This window comes from Salarias fasciatus, chromosome 18 (assembly GCF_902148845.1).
Source record: "Salarias fasciatus chromosome 18, fSalaFa1.1, whole genome shotgun sequence".
Lineage (NCBI taxonomy): Eukaryota > Metazoa > Chordata > Actinopteri > Blenniiformes > Blenniidae > Salarias > Salarias fasciatus.
This window is the reverse complement of record NC_043762.1, coordinates 8,703,237-8,724,694: the sequence shown is the minus strand read 5'-3', so window position 1 is coordinate 8,724,694 and position 21,458 is coordinate 8,703,237. Positions and strand designations below refer to the sequence as shown.

Here is a 21,458-nt window from a genome sequence, read left to right as displayed (position 1 = left end):
AAAATACATCGATAGAGCTTGTGCTATTAGGCTACATTGGTAACATCATCTGGTTGAAAACAACAGAGGCATTAAAAACATGATTTACATCGAAAGACTGAATTAATTCATGATCACTGTCTCAGAATTATCTCCATCATATCAATGCAGCTATCTTAAGCAAACTGGACTGAAAACGACTACAATCTCACCATAAAGCCATTTTTAATATAAAAACTTCTGGCGCAAAATACAGCGAAATGTCCAAAAAAGTTCTACAGCTGTTGAACAATACATGTTTTGGAAAATCACAGCATGGCGTTGAGGCTAATCCTTCCCCTGCTCAACGCCATGTGAATCAGAGCTACTGTACATCTGACAGTAACTCCTTAACCAACCTCTCTTTTTTTCTGATTCGCCACTGTGGAGTGATTAAAACCGCATTATACTTACAGGAGCTCCCTTTTCTCCCGCAGGACCCTCTTTACCAGGGTGACCCTAAAAAGCACAGACGTGTTGGTTAAGCCAGAATTCAGCAGGATAGCAAATGAAAAATTCAATTGATGTGTGTCGCTTACAGGAGGGCCGTCAGCACCGGCGAGGCCGGCCAGGCCCTGCTTGCCTTGAGGTCCCTACAAGGAAAGAGAGAGAGAGGGAGAGAGAGAGAGACGGTGAGACAGGCCGATAGATGAGAAGCATATTACCGCCACTAATGCATGCATTGCCTTTTGTGAGGCGAAGGAAGTACTTATGCTCATAAAGTATTTGAGCACATGTCTTTCTCTGCACCAGCAGAGGCCGACGGCTCTGCAGCAAAGCTGCAGAATCACTTATGAATTCTGGACCCAAACACTCATTTATTGGGACAGCAGCTCTCCTCCTTCACTTACTTTTTCACCAGGAGGCCCGATTGGACCTTGAGGACCAATAAGACCCTGAAAAACAATGGAGGTAAATCAGTTAGGAGAACAATCATCCAGACAAGGTGACTTATAGGACCTATCTCACTATGATAAAAGAGAAATAGGTGATTTCAAACACTGTTCGTGGGAATGAATCTATTTTGTTCAAGCTGTGAGTGTTTTGCAAAGGTAAATAAACCTTTGGCTAAAAATATTAAGGATGCTGTTTTGTAATAAAACAAAACAAATGAATAGTTGATTCAAGCGCTATTATTCACAGGCAAGTAAAAAATTTTCTCATGAGTGGAAAATACACTAATTAAATGAATACTTGCATGGTTGTTGCTCTCACTGAGGTGAATTTTGTGACAAAATACAGCCAATAACATAAATTAGGTGAGAATGGAGAGAACAGACAAAAAAAAATAAAGAGTACGGACTTTTGATTAAGAAAACGGCGGTGATCTTTTGAGCTCACGGTAGGCCCTGTTGCAGCGCGAGCATGAAACGGGAGAGACGTGCATGGAGTGAGAAAAGGAAGACAGAGATCAAGAGATTGGGAGGAAAAAAAAAACGGAGACAGAGGGAAACTGAGCAAGACACAGATCAGACAGAGTGCGAGTTAAAAGGGTGGATACAGAGAAAGAAGGAAGTTCAAAACGACTTACATGTGGACCGGGCATGCCCTGCTGCCCAGGAGGCCCCGGCTCTCCTTGTGGACCCTGGGTAAAACAGAGGAAGCAGGATACTTCATTAAATGCCATTAAATGCTACTTTAATTGATTTTATGGTATGCTATAAAGAGGATTACTGAGATATGAACTAATTTAAAATAATAATAATAATAATCCGTGTTCTCACAAAGCTCTAACTGTACACTATGTTAGGGTTTTCTCTGTAAAAGTAAAGGTAAAGGGCCTCTTTTCTGCCAAATGATGCTTGAAAAAAGGCCCATATGTTCATCAGGGCTTGAGGAAGTTCTGGCTCAGTGGATTCTGGTTTCATTAAATTTTAGCGTGTTGACATCGATACCAGCATTTCGGGACATTAATGAGAAACACACCAATTTGCCATTGTTCTCTGCCCCTGCAACAGCTGCTCTGCTTTTCCTGGCTCAGTGAATCAGTGGTCACAGACAAGATGTGGGCTTGTGCAGCTGCCTTGACCAATGATGGCCAACCCCACTGAAACGTCCCACCGAGACCCTCCAGGAAGATAAATGCATGATAGGAAAACACAGGTTTTCTGTTTCTTCACAGGTCCCTCAAGCTTAAAGTTCCCCTCACTCAGCAGACTGATCAAACATAAAAGGGAGGAATTGCAGCACAGTCACTGCCCTTGTTTGCTTCGTCATTACAAATGTTTTCCTATCATCAGATTTTCTGATTAAAATAAACCAATAAACAAATTACCATGTTTCCTTTGGGACCGGCTTGCCCATCAAGTCCAGGAAGACCCTGAAGAAAAAACATTTGAATGATCGGTGAACAAAAAAACGTGTATTATAAATAAGCGGATACAGTGGTGGAAACTCACGCGCTGTCCTGCAGGACCTGGAGACCCTCTGGGGCCGAGCAGACCTCGAGGACCCTGAAAATCACAGCAACCACAGGTTGAAAACACACAGAAACATCCAAATGAGAGGTTGGAATAAAGCTTTGATGAGTAAAATAGTGAGGAAGTGACATGCAGTAAAATATAATACACTTTCAGTGCAAATGCTCTGGTCACGTAAAACACTGACCCCATGTGGTCATTTATTGGTACTGCAGGTGCAAAAGCAAGAAAAAGTTTCTTCATTTCTTAAGTTATGCCTATAAGATCAAGGCTCCTCTATATTCTTTCATCCTATTGACAATTGGTGATGAAATGCAGTGCAAGAGTCTCTCTAAAAGGATTGTGCGGGGTTAAGTGTGTCACTCTGTTGTCCACGTGAAAGGCGCTTGGCAGAGTAAGGCAGTTCCTCGCGTGCAGTGACAAAACACATTATTCAGTTCTATTTTTTGATCTATTATGCAAAGCCATTCAGTCTTGGCAGGGCCGAGATTACAAACGCGATGGTCTTTGCAGAGAGGAATGCCATTACAGTTGCAGCGAGGACACGAGGGCGAGGACGTGTGTTTAAGTAATTGAGAAAATTAATGCTGAGGAAAGAATGTGAGGGGAGTAGCGAGGAGAACGGATAACTTTAGAATCATATTTGAAACTTCTTTAAATATTCCCAATGACACAACGATATATAAAAATCAGTTTTAACTAATAATAAATACTTACACTCTCACCAGCAACACCTCTCTGTCCAACTTGACCATCTTCTCCCTTTGGTTGGAAAGATAGATAAAGGATTAGGGGAATAAAAAAAAGAAAGGAAGAAGCTGAGTAATCTTAAAGATAGCAAAGAAGATGCACGCGGTGCGACTCACCCGAGGGCCGTCGTCTCCTGGAGATCCTGGAGGACCTGTTGGACCCGCTTCCCCCTGGAAAAGACAGTACATACTTCACTGATGTAGTTCTGGATGCATTAAAAAGACAAAAAGAAAAGAAGAGAGAAAAAAAAAACCCAGTGAGTGACTGCCTCTAATCTACAATAGGCCCGGTCACCACAAATGGCACGGACCGATAATGTTTCTGCTATTCTTAGTGTTCTATAAGGACAGGCCATCCCATAGTAGCCCTGTAATTACCCTGTATAGGATAGGTCTATGTGGAAATACGCCTGCGTGTTCTCACTGAGGGTTCTTTACGTAGGCCCAAATCCCACAAACACAGCCCAGGCTAAAAGCTGGTTACGCCTCTAAAAACTGGGTCAAACGTTCTAATGAATTCACATCTGTCAGCTCCAAAGTGTACATGAGACGGACGGAGAGCGGCCTTTAAACTGCCAGTCAACCTTGACGGTGCTGTAAGGACAGAGCAGCGGTGACAGTGATCAATGGACGGCTCGCTGCAGAAATAACAGAGTGCTGGATCTTCTGTTTACAGACAGAAGGCGTCGTGACGTTTGTCCTCTGACCCTGCACATTCAGAGAAACACCAAACGTTCTGTCCTTGGACTCACTCTGTGTCCCTTCTCTCCAGGAAGACCGGGGAGGCCGTCGAAGCCTCGATCACCCTGGAGTTGGGAAAAAAAAGAAACATGAAGCGCCATTAGTTGTTGTTGTGAAGAGTTGAAGTGAAGTTTGAGATGTTGGAGGTCAAATATTTCACATGTAGCTGTTTATTAAAGGCCAATAGCTAAGAAAGTTTAAACTTTAACAAATTTCCTCTATCAATACTATACAAACATACATGCTTATGCATCAATAAGACAAATTTCACTACTTGTCCCTGTTATCTTCAGTCATTCAGTCCTATGAAACAGGGAACCCAAAAGACCTTCAGTTTCCGCTCAGTCGGATCCAAACATCAGCTGAATTTCTTGGGCCTAAACTCTGGAACTCTCTGGTTAAATCACTAAAATCACTTCTCTCTTTGGCTGTCATTAAGGCTCAATGTCTGTTGTTCAAATGGGATCTCAGTGATTCTGAGTAGTCATGCTGTGGGCTTTAGGTAACTGTTTTATCAAGTCCTTTGTTTTCTCTGGTCATCTTTCGTTATTTTTTTTTTTTTTCCATTTTAGAAATGTAAAAATGTTTTTGGGTGGGGAGGACTTCATATCAGCTCATTGTGCTTCTTTCCTCTCCGGCACAGTTTTGGTTTCATCTTCTGTAGCATATACTTATTTTCTCAAATTAAATAAGTAGAAGGATAATTTGACATAAATTCTGAGGCAGTATTTTGCTCATGGGTTTCTTTATCCGGTTAACCTTGGCATGCCAGTGAGTTGCGATCATGCTTTTTGTACGTGTCCATATCATGTTGGGTCAGTAGAGCCACAGAGGAGTTTTCCCTGAGCGTGCTCAGTGACCCCGTCAGTGAGGGACACGCATCAGTCTGGTTGAACACAACAAATTCTTCTTTAAAAAAAAAAAAACCTGGCGAGCAACTTCACCTTGCCTCCTGCTTCTCCCGGCATTCCTCGTGCTCCGTCAGCTCCGTTACGACCCTGGAGGACAAGCAAGTGTGTCAGTTTACGTGAAAATGTCATTCCCAACAACATTCAATCATCTCAGAAGGCTGCAGAGAAAAAACAGGGAAGATGCACTTTGCGAAGAAAGACAGTTTACGGTTAAATAAACATGAGTTTAAACAGCTAAGAGACGATCATTGGGTGCAGCTGACTGATTTGAAAGCCGGCCATGTTGAAAACTAAACACTGTCTACTGAAATGTGTGTTTTTCATTGTGAAATATTAGAAATTTGGAAAATGGAACATTTCATTTTGCTGTGATGTGTTGTTGCTGCAGAGAAGATTAATCAATATGTGAAATGAACTATAAAAATCTCTAAGTTGGAAAGAATTCCTACCCTCTTTCCTGCTTTCCCTGGAAGTCCAGTTGGACCCTGAAGACCTCTGGGTCCCTAATTCAAAGGAGACATGAAGAAAAACAACAGTCGGCATCAAGGGCAGAAAATTACACCGTACAAATCAAAGAGAGAAACAAATAACAAAATAGGTCTCTGAGGTGAAAAAAGTCCTTCTCTCACCTGTGGTCCAGAGTCCCCACGGTCACCTTTAAGTCCAGGAGCACCAGGACCTCCCTATTCATCAACATACACACACAAATATGTCATCGGTTCAGACAAATATTCTGTCAAGTCATGATTTCGCTCAGAAACCTGCATCAGACTTTAGATGGCCAAGAACCAAATGCTAACCCAAACACATGTATTGTAACATTTCTAGCTCTAAATTATGCAAAAAACCTCCTGAAGCACGTTTCCATGTGAGCAAAATCTGACTCATGTTAAAGAATTACAACACAATGACAGCACTGTTCATGTGAAGATGAGAGGAACGCCGTCACATCCCAATATTTCCCGTCACCAGTAACATGCAATACGCTTAAAAAACACATTACTCCTGTTTAACAGATTTCACTAGAATTAAATCAGATCTGTTGGTGATGCATGTATGAGTTTGTGGAAATGGCGCTTCACATTAAGAATCAGTGGTCATTTTTGTGAAAGATAATGTGGCTAAATGAATGACGGGATGATAAACGGCGACTCACCACAGGACCGGATCTCCCCGTCATGCCTGCCGGCCCAGGAGGACCCCTCATGGCGAGCTACAGATCAGAGAAAAACAGAGTTTTTTACCACCAGCCACTGACTAAAGGGGCACTTTTACATACTACAAGTCCACATACATGGGACAGGCAGAGGCACGCACACATCCACTTGTTTGTCAACATGATTCATTTATGGAAACGGAGAATGAAGTCTGACATACTGCAAATAATAAAACAAAACCCCAACAAGACATCACCCATTAAATTCTTGTAATGCCCAGACCATTACAATGTGTGAACTTCACTTTGTTCTCCTTCATGGTTTCCCAGGCTGCTCTTTGCTGCTCATGGTTGACCACAGCATGATGTTGCCAGTTAAGTTATCTGGAACTTATTTGCCGGGTGATTACTGAACTGACGAATTCAAATTCAGGGTCAATCGAGTGCATATGCTTTATTTCTTACAGGTTTTGTCAAATAAAATGAATATTGACACACCAGAATGTATTTTGAGATCGTAAAGCCGTCCAGTTTGTTTCAATAAATCACTTTCTGTGTATTTCCTGTCTTTATTGTTTCCCCCTTCCCCCTCGAAGGTGACGAGTGCTTTCCCCACACTGCTAAACACAGCGGAGCGTTGGCAGCCATCCAGCTCCATAGAGTGTTGTGAATATGTGAATATTCACAACATTTAATGATCTCCATGTGTTCGGATACAAATCACACCTTGCTGAAAGCCTCAGAATGTTTGCTCAAACAGTGCCCTGGTTGTCAGGACCCCTGAGTGGGTGTTAACATATGTTGCTGCTTTACGTCCTAGTTAACCTGCCAAAAGTCCATTAATTAGAAAATCAGATAATTTATTTGAAGATTGGGTCCAGTGGAAAGTCAGCTCTTCCTCAGTGGGTCACCGTATGGATATCTATTGTAAGAAAATACTCGTAAAGTGTTCTTTGAATTGATAACAGTGCACCGGGGTCCTGGGGAGCTGCGTACTTACCCGAGCCTGGGAGAGGATGGCCTGAGCCTGAGCCTCCTGGGCCGAAACCACGGGTCCTTTATGCGACTCGCCGCCCGCACGAAACTGTCAGCCACAAAACAGCAAAAGGCACACAATTAAACACAAATGGACTCGTCTGCCTTTTTACAGAGTGAGACATCTGATGTCCCCCTCGGTGAGTGTGTTCAAATCTTTCCTGGTGAAAACTTGTAAAAACTGCTGCTCTTTGCCACACACGCACGCAGAGATGTGTGTCGCCCGGCCATTCAAAGCCCGGCTCACTGGTTCCACTCCATTGCACCAGCTGACATTTACAAGCTGAGTGATTTGTAACCCAAAGAAAATAAGGTTGCGATCCTCTGGCCTGCTGGCGATGCAGTGATGTAATTTTGCTAAATGAAGTGAGTTTGCGCGCCGATGCCGAAGACGAAGGGCGGACAGTGTGTGTGAGGGGAAACGGGACGGGTGTGTGAAAAGCAGCGGGACTTACTGGGAGCATGAGGACGGTACCTGGAGGCCCAGGGACACCGTCTGAACCGGGAAGACCGGGACGGCCGGGAGGACCCTGAAGAAACACCAGACAGACACATGAGTGCTAAAATATCATAGCAACAACAACAACTAAAAAAAAAGGAGCTAATCTTTGAGATTTACAGGACTGGTTTTAGAATATATTGTCAAATTGGATGACAAGCCATTGTTTCATTAATTGTGTAGCAGTACACAGCATTAGTGGGAAGAATTAATTAGAGGAGGATAATAGGAAAGCCTTGTATTTTTCCAGTAGATAACATGACTATTTTGTCATGTCTCCATAATCCCTGGAGGGGCTACGCTAATTGAAAAGAAAAAAAAATAAAGAAAGAAAGAAAAGAAGTGATAACAGCATTATAACTTCATAGTTTGGGGCACTAATCAGCTCACAGCAAACCCTTTGTTTATCTGCGACTTCAACAGGAAGCTGCTTTTCACTACAATTTGCATTGTTGTTCATTCTAAACAAACAAGCGAACGGAGGGAATTTAGTCCCGGGCAAAGACAAAGCCTGTGTTTTCATTAAGCTCGCCTTGAGATATGGAACGACTTTATAACGAGAAGAAAGAGCCGGAGCGATTGCGCCGAGAGACTCCCGACGCCAGAAAACAAAACTGAAGGAAGAAGAGAGAAAGTGGCTGGCCTGTGGGCGGAACTAGAGGGAAGATCGCTTTATAACATGAATCAGGGATCAGTTTGAGTCAGCGGGAACTTCTGAAGCGTATTTTGTGAATCGGAGTTTTTTTTGTTTGCCAAACTTCACTCGGATGTCTTTCAAACTGAAATACGCACTTCTTACACTTCAACCAAATGACTGCATGGTCAAGCTACCAAACACCAAAACCCGACAGACGTTCAGATTACACTTTGACCAGATTTATGGTTTAATATAAAATGCAGGCTTATCACAGATCAGATCAAACTGCTTCCAGGAAAACCAGGATCCACTTAGCAGTCATGTCATGAGCACCGATCTCAGACTGGCTCAAATTGAAGCCATGTGTTTCCATCTGCCGCTGCTCCCCCCGTGGCGGCCACCGGCCTCCGTCCACCTCCCTTATCGAGAGCGGAGTGGCATCTAGTGTTAATAACTGTGCCGCACGCCTGGGAAAAGCGGCGTTTGGTTGGAGTGGAGGGAGAAAGAAAGAGAGAGAGAGAGAGAGAGAGAGAGAGAGAGAGAGAGAGAGAGAGACGGCGATCACGAGAGAAATGCTGAGTGCGGGCCGGAGCCTACGTAAAGGAAAACCGCAAGACTACAGAAACGAGTCACTTTTAATCCTCGCGTCAATCCTCAGCAAGACAGTCTCTCATGGGAGGAAATGAAGGGAGGAGGGAGAGTTTAGGACTAAAGAAAATATTTCTTGATCACACAGAGGAACAATAAGCCTTTTGTACTTGTGACAGCTGTTGGTCAACGCTTCCTGGCTGAATAAAAGGTTGATGATCGAGGGGCTGCAAGGTAAACACCACAACTGGAAAAAGAAAGCTTTTCGGAGAAGGGTGGACACTTAATCTGTGTCATCCAAATAATCAAATAAATGAGTGGAATCCCACCGTGGGGTGTTTTTCTAAGTATTTCCACTATTCAGCACAGCATATCAGCACAGCTGCTTCTCATGGCTTCTCTTTTTCACTATATTGACAGTTTATGGGCATCTCATCTCCCCGCACCACTCCTCTCTGATCCCTCCCACCGCTGCAGTAGCAGCCTGCGTCCAGTCGCATTATTCACTCCATGGCAGAGAAATAGGACTTCACAGCTTTCCGGCACCGGAGAGGGGAGTCGGGAGAATAAACACAGGGGCATTTATAAACAATCCCAGAAGAAAGATGGAGAAAGTGAAGCTGCAGCTACCATTAGAGAAGACTGAGGATACATTAGTGAAAATGTATTTTTACCATGAAAATAGCTGCTGAACTTTAACATATATAATGAGGAGGAAAATAGGTGTGAGAGCGTCGCAGGAGCGTCTGCAGTCAGCCGCGAAACGAGGCCTGCTTTCACTCACCCTCTCTCCAGGATCTCCTGGGGTACCTGGGGGACCTTGTAATCCTGGGGTACCGGGAAGACCCTGAAAGCAGACACACACGCACACACACACACACACAAACACACTGAGAATATTATCCCAGACTGGAGCTAAACCACCATTCCCACCACTGTCAAACTATCCAATACTTGAGCTGTACAGGCCAACAAAGACAGAAGCTAAGACATGGGTTTGAAAGACGAAAGCCTCAAAATACCCCCCCACCCCCACCCCCCTACTTACGCTCCCTCCGACACTCATACACACACCACTCATGCACAAATACACATTTTAACCGTCTCTCCAAGCTCAAGCTTCACTGGCGATCAGCGCTGACGCTCTTTCCATAAAGACATTTTTTCCCTCTTTAGCTGTTCTCCATCTGTGGAAGGAGGCAGACAGGAGTGTGGGAGAACGTGATACTCACTGCTTGGCCGGGGGCTCCTTGGGGTCCTTCTATAAGCATCCCCTGAAAAAGGGAAAAAGTGGATACAGTAGCATTATGGGGGCTGCCCGTAAAGCCAATGAGAGGCAGCGCGGCTGCTCGGGTTTGAGGTGGAGGACTTCACTTATGGCAAAGAGATCATAGCAATACTGCTTTTATCTGATGATGAGTTTGTGTGTGTGTGTGTGTGTGTGTGTGTGTGTGTGTGTGTGTGTGTGTGTGTGTGTGTGTGTGTGTGTGTGTGTGTGTTTGTGTGCCATCAAACGGTCGAGACGAGAGTGTGTGGTGGTGCACGCAGCCTGGGAGGGGAGACGCTAACTGCAGCTGCTATTTCAGTCAGTGTTTGGCCTGCCCTGGTAAATTGTATAGGATGACTCCCTAAAGAAGTGATGTGGCATTTCCGTGCAGACGGCGGCTGTTTAGTTGCGGGTCTCTTTCATGAAAGAGGAAAGTTAAATCTCATCAGGAGCGAGGATCCAGCTCCATTGAAAATGAAATGAATCGAGATGTAAATGAAATGTTAACGTAATCAGATTTTTTTTAAATGAATGAAAAAAAGTATATTCTTCATATCCTCCCTCTCTAAACTTTAAATCAATGTGTTCAATATGAAAAAATGGCATTTCTCACTCTAGAAATATGCTACTTATGCAGCGGTGACAAATAAAAACATATCTGCACTTAGTTACTCAAGTAGATGGTTGCTTTTGAACCCAAATATGCTTTCTTGAGACTGGCTTTTCAGTTGATTAAAATTACAAAAATCATGTTAGCCAGCATGTGTTACAGGTTTCTTGAATGTTTTAGTTTAAAACACATTTAAATCAATTTGCAGTTGTTTTCTTTTTCAGAAAAGAGACGAGTGTGACACGTCACTTACTGGCTCGATGACAGCAGGTTCACCCTTCTCTCCTTTTTCTCCCAGGTAGCTGTGGCTTCCACCCATCTGGCAACATAACAGAGACCTGAGTGAGTCTCTCTCCATGTGACAGAGCTTCAGTGGATGTCCAGAGGGTGCATCACCGTTACACAGAATAATAATCAAACCTACTGAAAACACACAAAAAACATGCTGACTTGTGTCTTCACTGCTTAAAGGGATTTGAGTAGTTTAGGCAAAAAAAAAAAGCCGTTTTCAGTCTGACCCGTGGAAAAAGTGAACCTCAAGAAGCATTTTCGTGAAAAGGTATAATTTAAAATTGGTCTGACATCTATTTATTATGCATCCTCGGAGCCAGAAAGACCCCAACCGTGCTCAGATGTAGAGGTTGTTACCTGACACTATGCACACAATGACTGCACATGAAAGGAATTCACAACCCGGCTACACCACTGAGCGCACAACGCACGAGACTGTACAGTTCAGCCTAAAGAGGAAAACAGCGTTTAATGAGAAAGTCCTAAAAAAAAGGGTGAAAGGGTGAAGAAAGCAGAGTGGAGAGCACAGCGTGGATTAACCCAAAGCAGACGCATCTCAAGCCAAAATCCAGATTGAGACTGTGTCACTTCCTGCCTCTGAGAATCCGACTCCTGAGCCAAGGAAGAAGGCTGGAAAGCGGCCATGATAGACACTGGCTCAGCAGATATTTCTGTCTGGCTTAAGATATCAATCTACTTGGATTTAACGAAAAAACATTTTCAAAGACTGTTTGTCATCAGGTAATCCAAACAGATTATTGGTGGGATAAACAGGGACGGGTCTTTGATGAAGCACGGAGGTCAGCGGGATCGAGGGGTCACAGAGGGCGCCCCGTGCTGACAGCTGGGTCAACATCTGCTCATCTGCGCAAGACAAGGTGTGTGTTTGTGCGCGGTTGTGTGTTTGTGTTCCCTGCTTGTGTGTGCAGCCTGCTTCAATACGCCACGGATACTAGAAACAACAAACAGGAAGAAGAGAACAAAACACTCCATCAAACGACAGCCACCAGCTTCCTCTGTCCTCACTTACACTCTCTCTGATGTCCGTCTCGGCCGCCACGCCGGGCCCGATCTCCTCCTCGTACGTTACAGGGGTGGGCTTGGCTTCGGTGGTGCCGTAATCTCCGTAATCGCCGTAGTCGTATGGTTTCTCCACGAACTCCTTGTGGTCGTATTCCTTCAGGTCGTACTCCTTAAACTCATACACGTCGCTGGCGGGATCCACCGTCTTCCCGGTGTCCACCGGGGCAACGGTTTCCACGGCGACAGTGGGGTCGGCCCCGACCTCTTCCGCGCCCGTGATATAATCATCCACGATCTCGCTATCGTAACTCTGGGATCAGTCCGGGCGTGGAAAAAAGAGATGGGAAGAAAGATGGAGGTTAGTTCACAGCTTCAATGATTCTCATGGTTTAAACCGCAAAGTTTTAGTCTTTGAAAGTTTCATGACTCCAACTCAGTCAACTTCAGAGGATTTCAACCAAAACTCTGCATTTGTGAAAATCCACTTATGTGGGATTATTAGAATCCCATTCTATATTTATAATGAAACTGTCTTTATCAATTTATACACATTCCTTAAAGAACGCTCTGTGAGATTAAGCAACACTTTAACCTTGACTACAATACAATATATTAAATGGTCCTAAAAGGGAAATTCATTCTAAGCAGCAGCAAGTGTAGAAAGAATCTAAAATTCTATTTCATAGTAAAATCGCTCATCTGCAACTTTTATAAAGCAGGATGCAGATATAGATGAGATACTCCTCTGAGGTAAACTCTCAAACACTCAAACTCTAGTAGCTGAAAGAATTGATGCATTAAGAAAGGAGTGAAAATCAATCAGCGTTTGAGAGGGAAAGGAAATTGGGAGTGCTTTGATTAATAATGATTGCTTCGTGAATTAGCTTTGTAAAAAAAAAGATGAAACTCGAAGGAGACCCTGAAAAAAGACAATTAATACTTCTCATGTAAATGTTTGTAAGTGGATGTAATGTGCTCAATATGCTGCAGACAGCTTCATTTGGAGAAATGTAAAACATTAAAGCATTAACTGCAGTGGTTAACGATTCCTCCATGTCCAGATTAATATAAACAGAAATTGGATCTTGAGCTCCCTTGTCTACTTTGCTTTGCCTGATGGGAAAACAGGGACACGATCACTGCAATTGAAAATGTACATTCACCATATATCACAAACTTATATTCATTCTTTAGCTGAACCTCAAATATATGTCATCCTTTAATACTACTACCAAGCTTTAAACGTAACCTATCCATGGATAACATGAAAACACGACACAGATCTAGAAAGTTTTCCCCTGGATTTCAGTCCTCAGTAATTAGACAACTGTTCCAACATGGTGCAGCATTTGCTGAACCTCCTTCGTGTCTTGTCACTTTAAATGAACGTCACGTCTCGGGCTAACTCAAGCTGCGTTATCCACCTGAAGGTACATCCCGTTTGTAATCGGCAGTCATTTGGCTGGCGGAGCACACACTCGTATTGTTTCAGTCGAACCTCCAAATGTTCCTCATTATCTTGTGTTTTATGTGATGGTTTCTCACAAATTACAACGGGATCTGCCAAACTCGGGATATGGCAGAAACGTGGGGGACGTTGTCTGTCTACTGATTTTCCGTTGGTCATGCTTTATTATACGACAAAGTTTTTCTTCTTCCAAACTTCTTCTGATGGCGACATCTCTCAGTGGAAATCAAGAGTTGGAGTGAGCTGTTTGATGTGAGCGAGGCCTTGTCGGGTTTCATCCTCCAAATACAATCATAGTAAATGTGCCTCTTGCATGTGATGTCTGACAGTTTTATTGAAGTTTCATTTAGACCACGGAGATTAGGAATGTTAAAAGAACATGGTGTATCCACACATCAGTATATGTAGCTTAAACTGTATTTATTGTTTTCCTGAAGCGTTGCCTGTGAGTGATATTAAGTGGTTCACATAGATCCCTGCAGAAAAAAAAAGATAAATAAAAAGAAGGAAGCGTGATAAATAACTACCTGGCCTTGTCCGGTGGTCTCAGTGGGAGTTTCAGGTGGATTTCCATCCACTGTGGTGTAGTCATACTCGCCTGTGTAGTAATCTCCACCCACATATGTCTGCAGGAACAACACAAGGAGGAGTTGAAATTGATAAAATACAACAAGATTTACAAGCAAGATTGGCAACTAAGGTAAAGCTCGAACAACGACCACGAAATAGTGAGTCAAGTCATCACGCGTTGGGCGATCATTAGGAAAAAGATTAAAAAGGAAGGGCCAAAAATGAACAATGAAGTAAAGCAGACACAATACTCTTACTATCCACGACCTGAGGTACACCAGTTCATGTGGAAATCACAACGGAGAAGCATATAAATTTCTCCAGAGTCAGTGCCAGAGGAGATGGTGGGAGCTTTGCAGGGCTTCACAGAGAATGTACCAAGAAAACATACAATTTTGAGGAACGACTTCCAGAGGTTGATGGTCTGGAGTCTCAAAGGCAACAGTACATCAAATAGCCATTTCTTATACTGTCGGATGAGAACAGCCGAGGCTCGCCAAAACTGAACAATAGAAAATTCAAACACCGAGTGATGAGTGCAGCATGTATCATGTATCAACAGTTTAGGCTGTTGGATGGAGGCAGGACGGTGCATGGGATGTCTTTACGACTCACAGCCGAACTGTGCGTACTGTTAGCTGACCATGTCCTTCCCACAGTGTACATGTCTTTGCACGGCTACTCACTGTGGGGAAAACACAAAGCTCCAGTCATCTCCAACTGTTTATTTTGAGTTTACCGAACCAAAATGGAATCGTAGTCACGGGATCTGCAGCAAAATCCTGCTTCATCTTATCTCTCGTGTCAATACGGATCCATTTCTGTGTTTTCAGCAGCTTGTGGAATATTTTACATGAGGAATGACGGCAGTTCAGACAAAAGAAAATCAGCACGGTGTACCTCAGCATGTGGCAGTAAGTGTATCTGGTATTCATGGTGAGGCCATGAATATGTGTAATAGTTGAGTGTTACCTCAGTTTTGGCTCCTTCTGTTGGGGCAGGGTCAGTGGTGACCTCTCCTTCACTGTAGTCATAGAACTCACCATACTCATAGTTAGTGTACTAAAAGGAAAAAGAGTGAAGGGAAGCCATCAGTCAGTCAGTCATGTAAATAAAGCACCACAGTGTCTCAGAGACACCTCGCACATTATTTACATGGCAAGTAAGAATCAGTGCTTCTTCTAAAACCCAGGAATCAAACCATCATGTTATTTTAGAAATAACATGCTCACAAGAAAAATGTAGGAACGCTCACATCCATTCCAGACAACTTGAAGAGTTTTACGTATGGATGAAGGCAACATTCCTTCCATCCGACTTTATGTGAGAGACATTAATGCTCGCAACCACACAAACAGCAATTAGGATTCTTGTTTACGTCTAACAGGATGTTACTGCGATGCCAGTGAAAACTTATCTGCTTTTCGCTTCTTAATTTGTGAGGCAACAATGGCCTGCAGCTTTCATTAAAGACTCTTTAAAGGAGAAAACTCAAGCTGTCCTGACTCACTGCGTGATGGTAAATTATGGGGTGCACAGCCTGTAGTAGCAGGAGGTGAACCCGACGTTTTAACTACTGTTAAAAGATTGAGTGCATTAGAAAAGTCTCTGTGAGTGCAGTTCGTTTTTTTTCCCCGAATTTCTCCAGAACTCGCACATTATAATGTGGCCTGTTTTATGCTTTTTATAGCTGTTTATTTGCGAGTGAAAATGAATTCAGCATGGTTCACCAGAGGGGAAACATTATCAACACAACACCGCGACATGCAATTGAAAAAAGAAGAAAGAAAGAAAGAAAGAAAGAACAGCATCTTCAAATGAGCCGATTTGCACCAATGTGTAAAAATAGGCGCGATAATAAATAACAGAAGCTTTTTTGGAAGTAGGAAATCACATTTTGGGTTGTCCATTAATCAGATAACATGAACTCCTCCCTGTTTTGGAACAGACGCTGGATGTTCAGTGTTCCTGAGGAGCTTGGTGTTTCTAATCCCTTTTATTCTTAATGCTAAGCACACAGAGCCTCCTAAGGACTTCAGGTTTCTCGTTCACTGATTTACTTTCTAGCACTGATAGGCACTTTTTGGCACAATGCATGCTCATTCTAATTAGAAACATTTAGCTCTTTGTCTAAGACTTGTGCAACACAGTCCAAACAGAGGCGAAGCAGATTAAGTTAACAGACCAGCCCCTCATGTGCAATCCTCTATTAGCCAAGGAATAAATATTACTCCCTGGACAACGCTAAGCTCATAAAAATTATACAAGATCCACGGCCTGCTGCAGCGCTGGCCGGGCCTGTTCAGCGGCCCGGAGAGAGGTCACACTGGCCAGACGGACCAGACAGACAGACAGCGAGAGAGACGGTCAGAGAGAACCCTGGAGGAAGATAAGAGTATGAAGAGAGGATTTATAAAGATTTATCGTGCTGACAGTGTTGGCTGAGCTCAAGAACTTCGCCACAGTCTTGGATAAGAGACATAAATACTGAAGTGTGCTCACGAAGGGAGCCACCCTGCCTCCTCCTGCATTACGCTCCTCCACACACAGCTCTGTGGACTCTAAGGCAACGCGCTTCAGGTCAAGGTCGGAGAAATAAAGTAAAAACTGCTTATTGATAAACAGGAGGAGAACAAGTTTGTTAAAAAAAAAGAAACTTCAGAAAACTAAACTGGAATGAAGGAAGAACATTCCTGCTTGAACTGCAACGACACCAACAATGAATAAACCAGATTTACAAGGTTCCTGAAGGCAAACTGCTCCCTGTTGTCTATTCAGAATTGACAGGCTCCTTGCGCTGGAGCTGAAAAGTAAGTTGATGATGAAGCAACATTTTCCAGGACTGGTACCCACTGTACAGCCAATATTTTTCAATACAGAACCACCTCGTCCTGAAACGGGGATCTAAAGTCTGCTTTTCCAGGTACTGGATGTGTGGATGGGGAAGGAAAAGCTTAGATTTCCCTGGGAGTCTGGGCAGAGCCTGCAGAACTCGTTAGTGATATAAATCACGGGGCCACTCCAAAGTGGGCTCAGACTTCGTGGCAGGGAAAAGAGGAAAGTTTCCAGTGTGAGCTCATCAGTTATTCAGTCAAATAGTGAAGGGAAACGTCAGACGACAAAGGTTCGAAGGAGAGGAATAGAGAAAGTTTGAAAAAAAAAAAAGGAAATTATACTGTATTTTAATTAGCAGATCTGGCAAAAGTATCAGTGGTGATTTGGAGTCACTGTGTTTTGACTTGTCAGCAGGTTTCCACTATAACAAAAAGGAGCAGAAAGCCTTTTCTTTGTGACTACGCCGGGAGGAATGTTTGCAAATCCGTCCAAGCAATTTGCAGAAAATATTTTGTACCCTTTGTTTACTTCATGCAGACTGAAAAGTGCACTGGCGAATAAATGGGGCGAATATTCAGGATGGGAGTGGGGCAAAGAGCCTTGACTGGAGCGGGCCAACTCTGAATTCGGAGTCTGAAAGTGTCCTTTTTTCACATTTCCCAGCCCTTCAATCACCTCGACCTTTCTTTAAATGTCAGACTTTATATCATTCAGGATCTGCCAACAAACGGAGAGTTCCTCAGGCTGCACAGTAACTCCGCTTGACACAAGAATAGCACACAGACGTATGAAAGCACTTTCCTACTGGTGTTACAGTTGGCTTAATAATTCATTACCAAAACAATATACTGGTACTTCAAAAATTAAGCAAAGACGGAACTGATTGAGCTAAGGGTGTTCCTGGTGTACAGATGATCTGTGACCTTTCCCTTTTGTTTGATCGTCAAAGAGAACAGTATTTTGTTGATGTCTCTATTTTATATAACCAGAAATTAATAATTCATTCAATATGTACATTTCTGCTTGTCTCTAAAGACACTGTGTTAATCAAAACCTATCCAAACTTCCCATTTTATACTTTATAAATATAATTCCTGCTACGCCTCCAGCGAGCGCCTTCCCTCAACCCTCCAGCTCCCACATCAGCTTCTTTCCTCTTCTCTCCTTTCTCCTTCCTCCCCACTACTCCCCCAAACCCTCAGCACCTCCCCTTCCTCTCTCCGCCCGCCTCTCCATTCCCAAAACCATCTCCGCCAGTTTTCCTCTCCCTGCTGCTGACCCAGATACTGACCTCGTCCTCGGGTTCTTGAGCCTGGGGGGTGTCGTGGTGGCTCGGCGTTTCACAGTCGGGGCTGTAGTGTTCACAGTAGTCGTAGGCGGCCCTGGGGTCTGCCACTATCAGCAGCTGCTGGATGTCCCCCTGAGAGCAGAGCGGTGTGTTAGCACAGGGAAAGACAACAATCTTCATCAAGATACTGGGCAGCACTGGTTTGTGAGATGGCTTCATTGAATTTTTCCCAGGAGCATCAGCCACTGTGGCAAAAAAAAAGAAGCTGAACCGATCACTTGGCAGTTGCAGTTAGAAACAAAGCTGTTTAATTCGGCCTAATTAGTCGACAACTAGGTGCGCCGTTTAAAACCGTGTTATTAGGGCTTAACGTTGCCAAATTGGCAGCAAACGGTGGTTAGAGGCTGGCTGGTAGGCTCTGTGGTTTACTGCTCTCTGTGGATTTTCTAGCAGAAATGACTCTTTAATCCAAAAGCAGACATTTGTGTGACAAAAGAGGTTTGTGCAACTGACAATGGCTTCAAAACTGTTAAAAAAAAACAACAACCCCAAAACACTCTCGCTGACGGTTTTTTCCATTAAAGAAAACAAACGTCGGTGCCAATAGAGTTTCAGAGTTCCCGTCCCTGCTGACTGACACACCTTTACACCAACTTGTTGATGATTCATTTTGACAATGAAAGAACAAGACAGATGCTTTCCAGTACCAGAGGCAAGCAGGATCCTCACATATAACTTTATGGAATGAATCAACGCCTCGGGGTAGTCTGTAAGCTTTTAAAAGGACTATTGTACGGTCGCTCTCACTTCGCCATTAGGGACTGCGAGTCCCCATCCACAGCAGATAAATAACCAAGTCTGTACTTATCTGAAGCCGTCTGTTTTTCATGAGCCTTTGGAAAAGGAAATTAGATCCCCTCTCTCAAGCCTCACATCAGCCAAAGGCCCATTTTCCATGATAGTATCCCAAGGAATTTCCAAACCAGGAACTACTACGCCACTGATCTGGAGAAGTTATCGAGCGACTCCGCTCTCCCTTCACATCTCACCTGGACTACATGACAAAATATGAAAAATAAACATAGTGTGAAGGCAAACAGAGGCCGCGACCAGGGTGGCCTCTAAAGAGGAAGCACATACATGCAGATTGCATTAAATTACAGGAGGCAGCATCTGTACGGGCTCAGATCTCTGGAACGCATTAGAAACCCAACGCCCTGTGCTTCCATCACATGTGACCAGTAAATTTAAACAAGCTATTGAACAAGCCAAACAACAAGATGAAGATATAAATATATTTGACATATGGATTAATGCATGAATGTTCAATTTACCAACCACTGTAAGCAGCTGGGCCATTTTATCTGTGGAATTCCGACTGTGATTCATTTCGAGATTAATACACTAGATCAGGGGTGTCAAACATAAGGTTCACAGGCCAAAACTGGACCGCAAAAGGCTCCAATCCAGTCCGCCAAATCACCAAAAAAATTGTGAAAATTGAATAGAAAACTGATTTCCTTTTGAAATGCATTTCTTAAGAGTAGCAGACACAACACAACACTGAGATATCAGTGATGCTGCCATGAAAGACAGCCAATTAATCTCAACGATGCATGCACTTTGTCAAGAAGTCAGGAGACCACACACACACACACACACACACACACACACACACACACACACACACACACACACACACACACACACACACACCGCCAATAAACAAATCCAGACAGTGACTCAATCAGTTTTGATCATCTTCTCCTTCCTCCACTTTCACCCCTGTGTGTCTTCCTGGTCTGCATCTATCTGCTTTGTTAGTGTTATTGTCTGGACTGACTCGCACATCTCTCCAGCATCTGTTGAGATTCCTCCTCAGAATTTTAGGAATGAGCTTCAGCAAACGTCTTGGATCCACTTGCAGTCGGCACAGATAAATCATCTGTCCCGGCCGTACTGAAACTAATCTATTAAAATGTCTGTGTACAATGTGCATGTGCATGTAAATACGACACATCTGATCACATGTTAACCTTAATATCAGATTGAAACAGACATTCCTCTACAAAAAAAAAAAAGGGGGGGGGGGTGATGGCTGTTCATTTACATTTGTTTTTTTAAATACAAGAGTATTGAACACTGCTGCCTTTATCTATCCTCAAGCTTGCAAGTTTCACATTTGATTTAAAGCCACAAAAAAAAGTCAATAACAGGCAGAGTGATAAATATCAAGCAGTCATCAGGAGGCCATACAATCCCTCACTGATATTGAAAATGTTGACAAACACTGGAATAAGAGCTCCTCTTTGCCACTCAGACTGAAACAGAGACGCAAGCTGTTGATATTTCTCACTATGATCACATATTGCTTCTTCCACAACCTGTGGCGCATGTGTCTGACATCTCCAATGAAAACTTTGATTGGACGCAGATAGTTGCCGCCTGCAGAAGATTAGAGATGACTGGATGTTCCGAGTTTTCCCCGCATCCTGTATTTGTCAAACTAATTTGGATGTGTAACCGAAGATGTTGCTTGCTTCTTCAATTTCACCAAATGAAGACCATGCTCGACACGGAGACTCCATAAACAACACAGTGTCAATTTCTGGAGGAGACAACGCCGTCGGTATGCGACACTGTATATTCATTCTGCACCAAAACTGAAATAAAGTGAACAGATAAACCACAATGAAATACTTTTTTCCCCAATAATTTTCAGTAAAAGTCCCAAAAATTCAATGTGTTTGTCGTATCATAAACTGAATATTTGTGGTTCTGCGCTGTTGGTTTGACACTTCGCAGGCCTCCTCAACATGAAACACAAATTACACAAAGTTTCCACTAAAAAGCAGCTTGAAAAAGGGCAATTACGTGCTTGAGAGGGTGTTGTCAGTGGCCAGGTGGAGGTCACCAGAAGAACAGCTGGAGGTTATTAATCAACCTGGAACACACATTTATAAATATGCTCCGAAGCATCTGCAGTTTGACCCACTGAACACACACAGAGGATGGAGGGGAAAATAACTTTACAGGCGCTATTCGCTTTTTCTGAGACAATCATCAATCCACAACAACTTTTAATTCATTTTCATGAAAGATAGTTCGAGAAAATCTTCCAGTGTCTTGAGCTTTTGAAAATTTTGAGAAAAAGTTTGGAACCGAAGTTTCACAGCTACGACGCCGTTGCCATAAATGAGCTTTCTTGCACACACCTTGAACACAGCCTGCTTTTCCATAGGAGGCAAGCAGACCTCAAGAAGTCCAAACAGACAGATGGAATTTCAAAACTGGACAAGGACAACAATTAACCGGGACGAATGGCGGAGGGGAGATCTATAATGCGCTCCAG

The 21,458-nt window shown here is 43.3% G+C and overlaps 1 protein-coding gene across 1 annotated transcript in view; it reads right to left on the bottom strand.

Moving 5' to 3' along the window:
• LOC115405818 (collagen alpha-1(XI) chain-like) overlaps nt 1-21,458 on the bottom strand; it is a 72,265-nt gene that overhangs the window by 34,920 nt on the left and 15,887 nt on the right. The window contains exons 5-26 of the mRNA XM_030115545.1: nt 18,110-18,238; nt 14,956-15,045; nt 13,941-14,039; nt 11,953-12,255; nt 10,885-10,950; nt 9,987-10,028; nt 9,539-9,601; nt 7,486-7,560; nt 6,996-7,079; nt 5,996-6,052; nt 5,469-5,522; nt 5,289-5,342; nt 4,873-4,926; nt 3,940-3,993; nt 3,305-3,358; nt 3,156-3,200; nt 2,418-2,471; nt 2,294-2,338; nt 1,550-1,603; nt 870-914; nt 558-611; nt 433-477 (exon numbers count right to left, since the gene is read on the bottom strand). Coding sequence (XP_029971405.1) covers nt 433-477; nt 558-611; nt 870-914; nt 1,550-1,603; nt 2,294-2,338; nt 2,418-2,471; nt 3,156-3,200; nt 3,305-3,358; nt 3,940-3,993; nt 4,873-4,926; nt 5,289-5,342; nt 5,469-5,522; nt 5,996-6,052; nt 6,996-7,079; nt 7,486-7,560; nt 9,539-9,601; nt 9,987-10,028; nt 10,885-10,950; nt 11,953-12,255; nt 13,941-14,039; nt 14,956-15,045; nt 18,110-18,238 — 1,620 coding nt within the window. The remainder of the gene's footprint in view (nt 1-432; nt 478-557; nt 612-869; nt 915-1,549; nt 1,604-2,293; nt 2,339-2,417; nt 2,472-3,155; nt 3,201-3,304; nt 3,359-3,939; nt 3,994-4,872; nt 4,927-5,288; nt 5,343-5,468; nt 5,523-5,995; nt 6,053-6,995; nt 7,080-7,485; nt 7,561-9,538; nt 9,602-9,986; nt 10,029-10,884; nt 10,951-11,952; nt 12,256-13,940; nt 14,040-14,955; nt 15,046-18,109; nt 18,239-21,458) is intronic.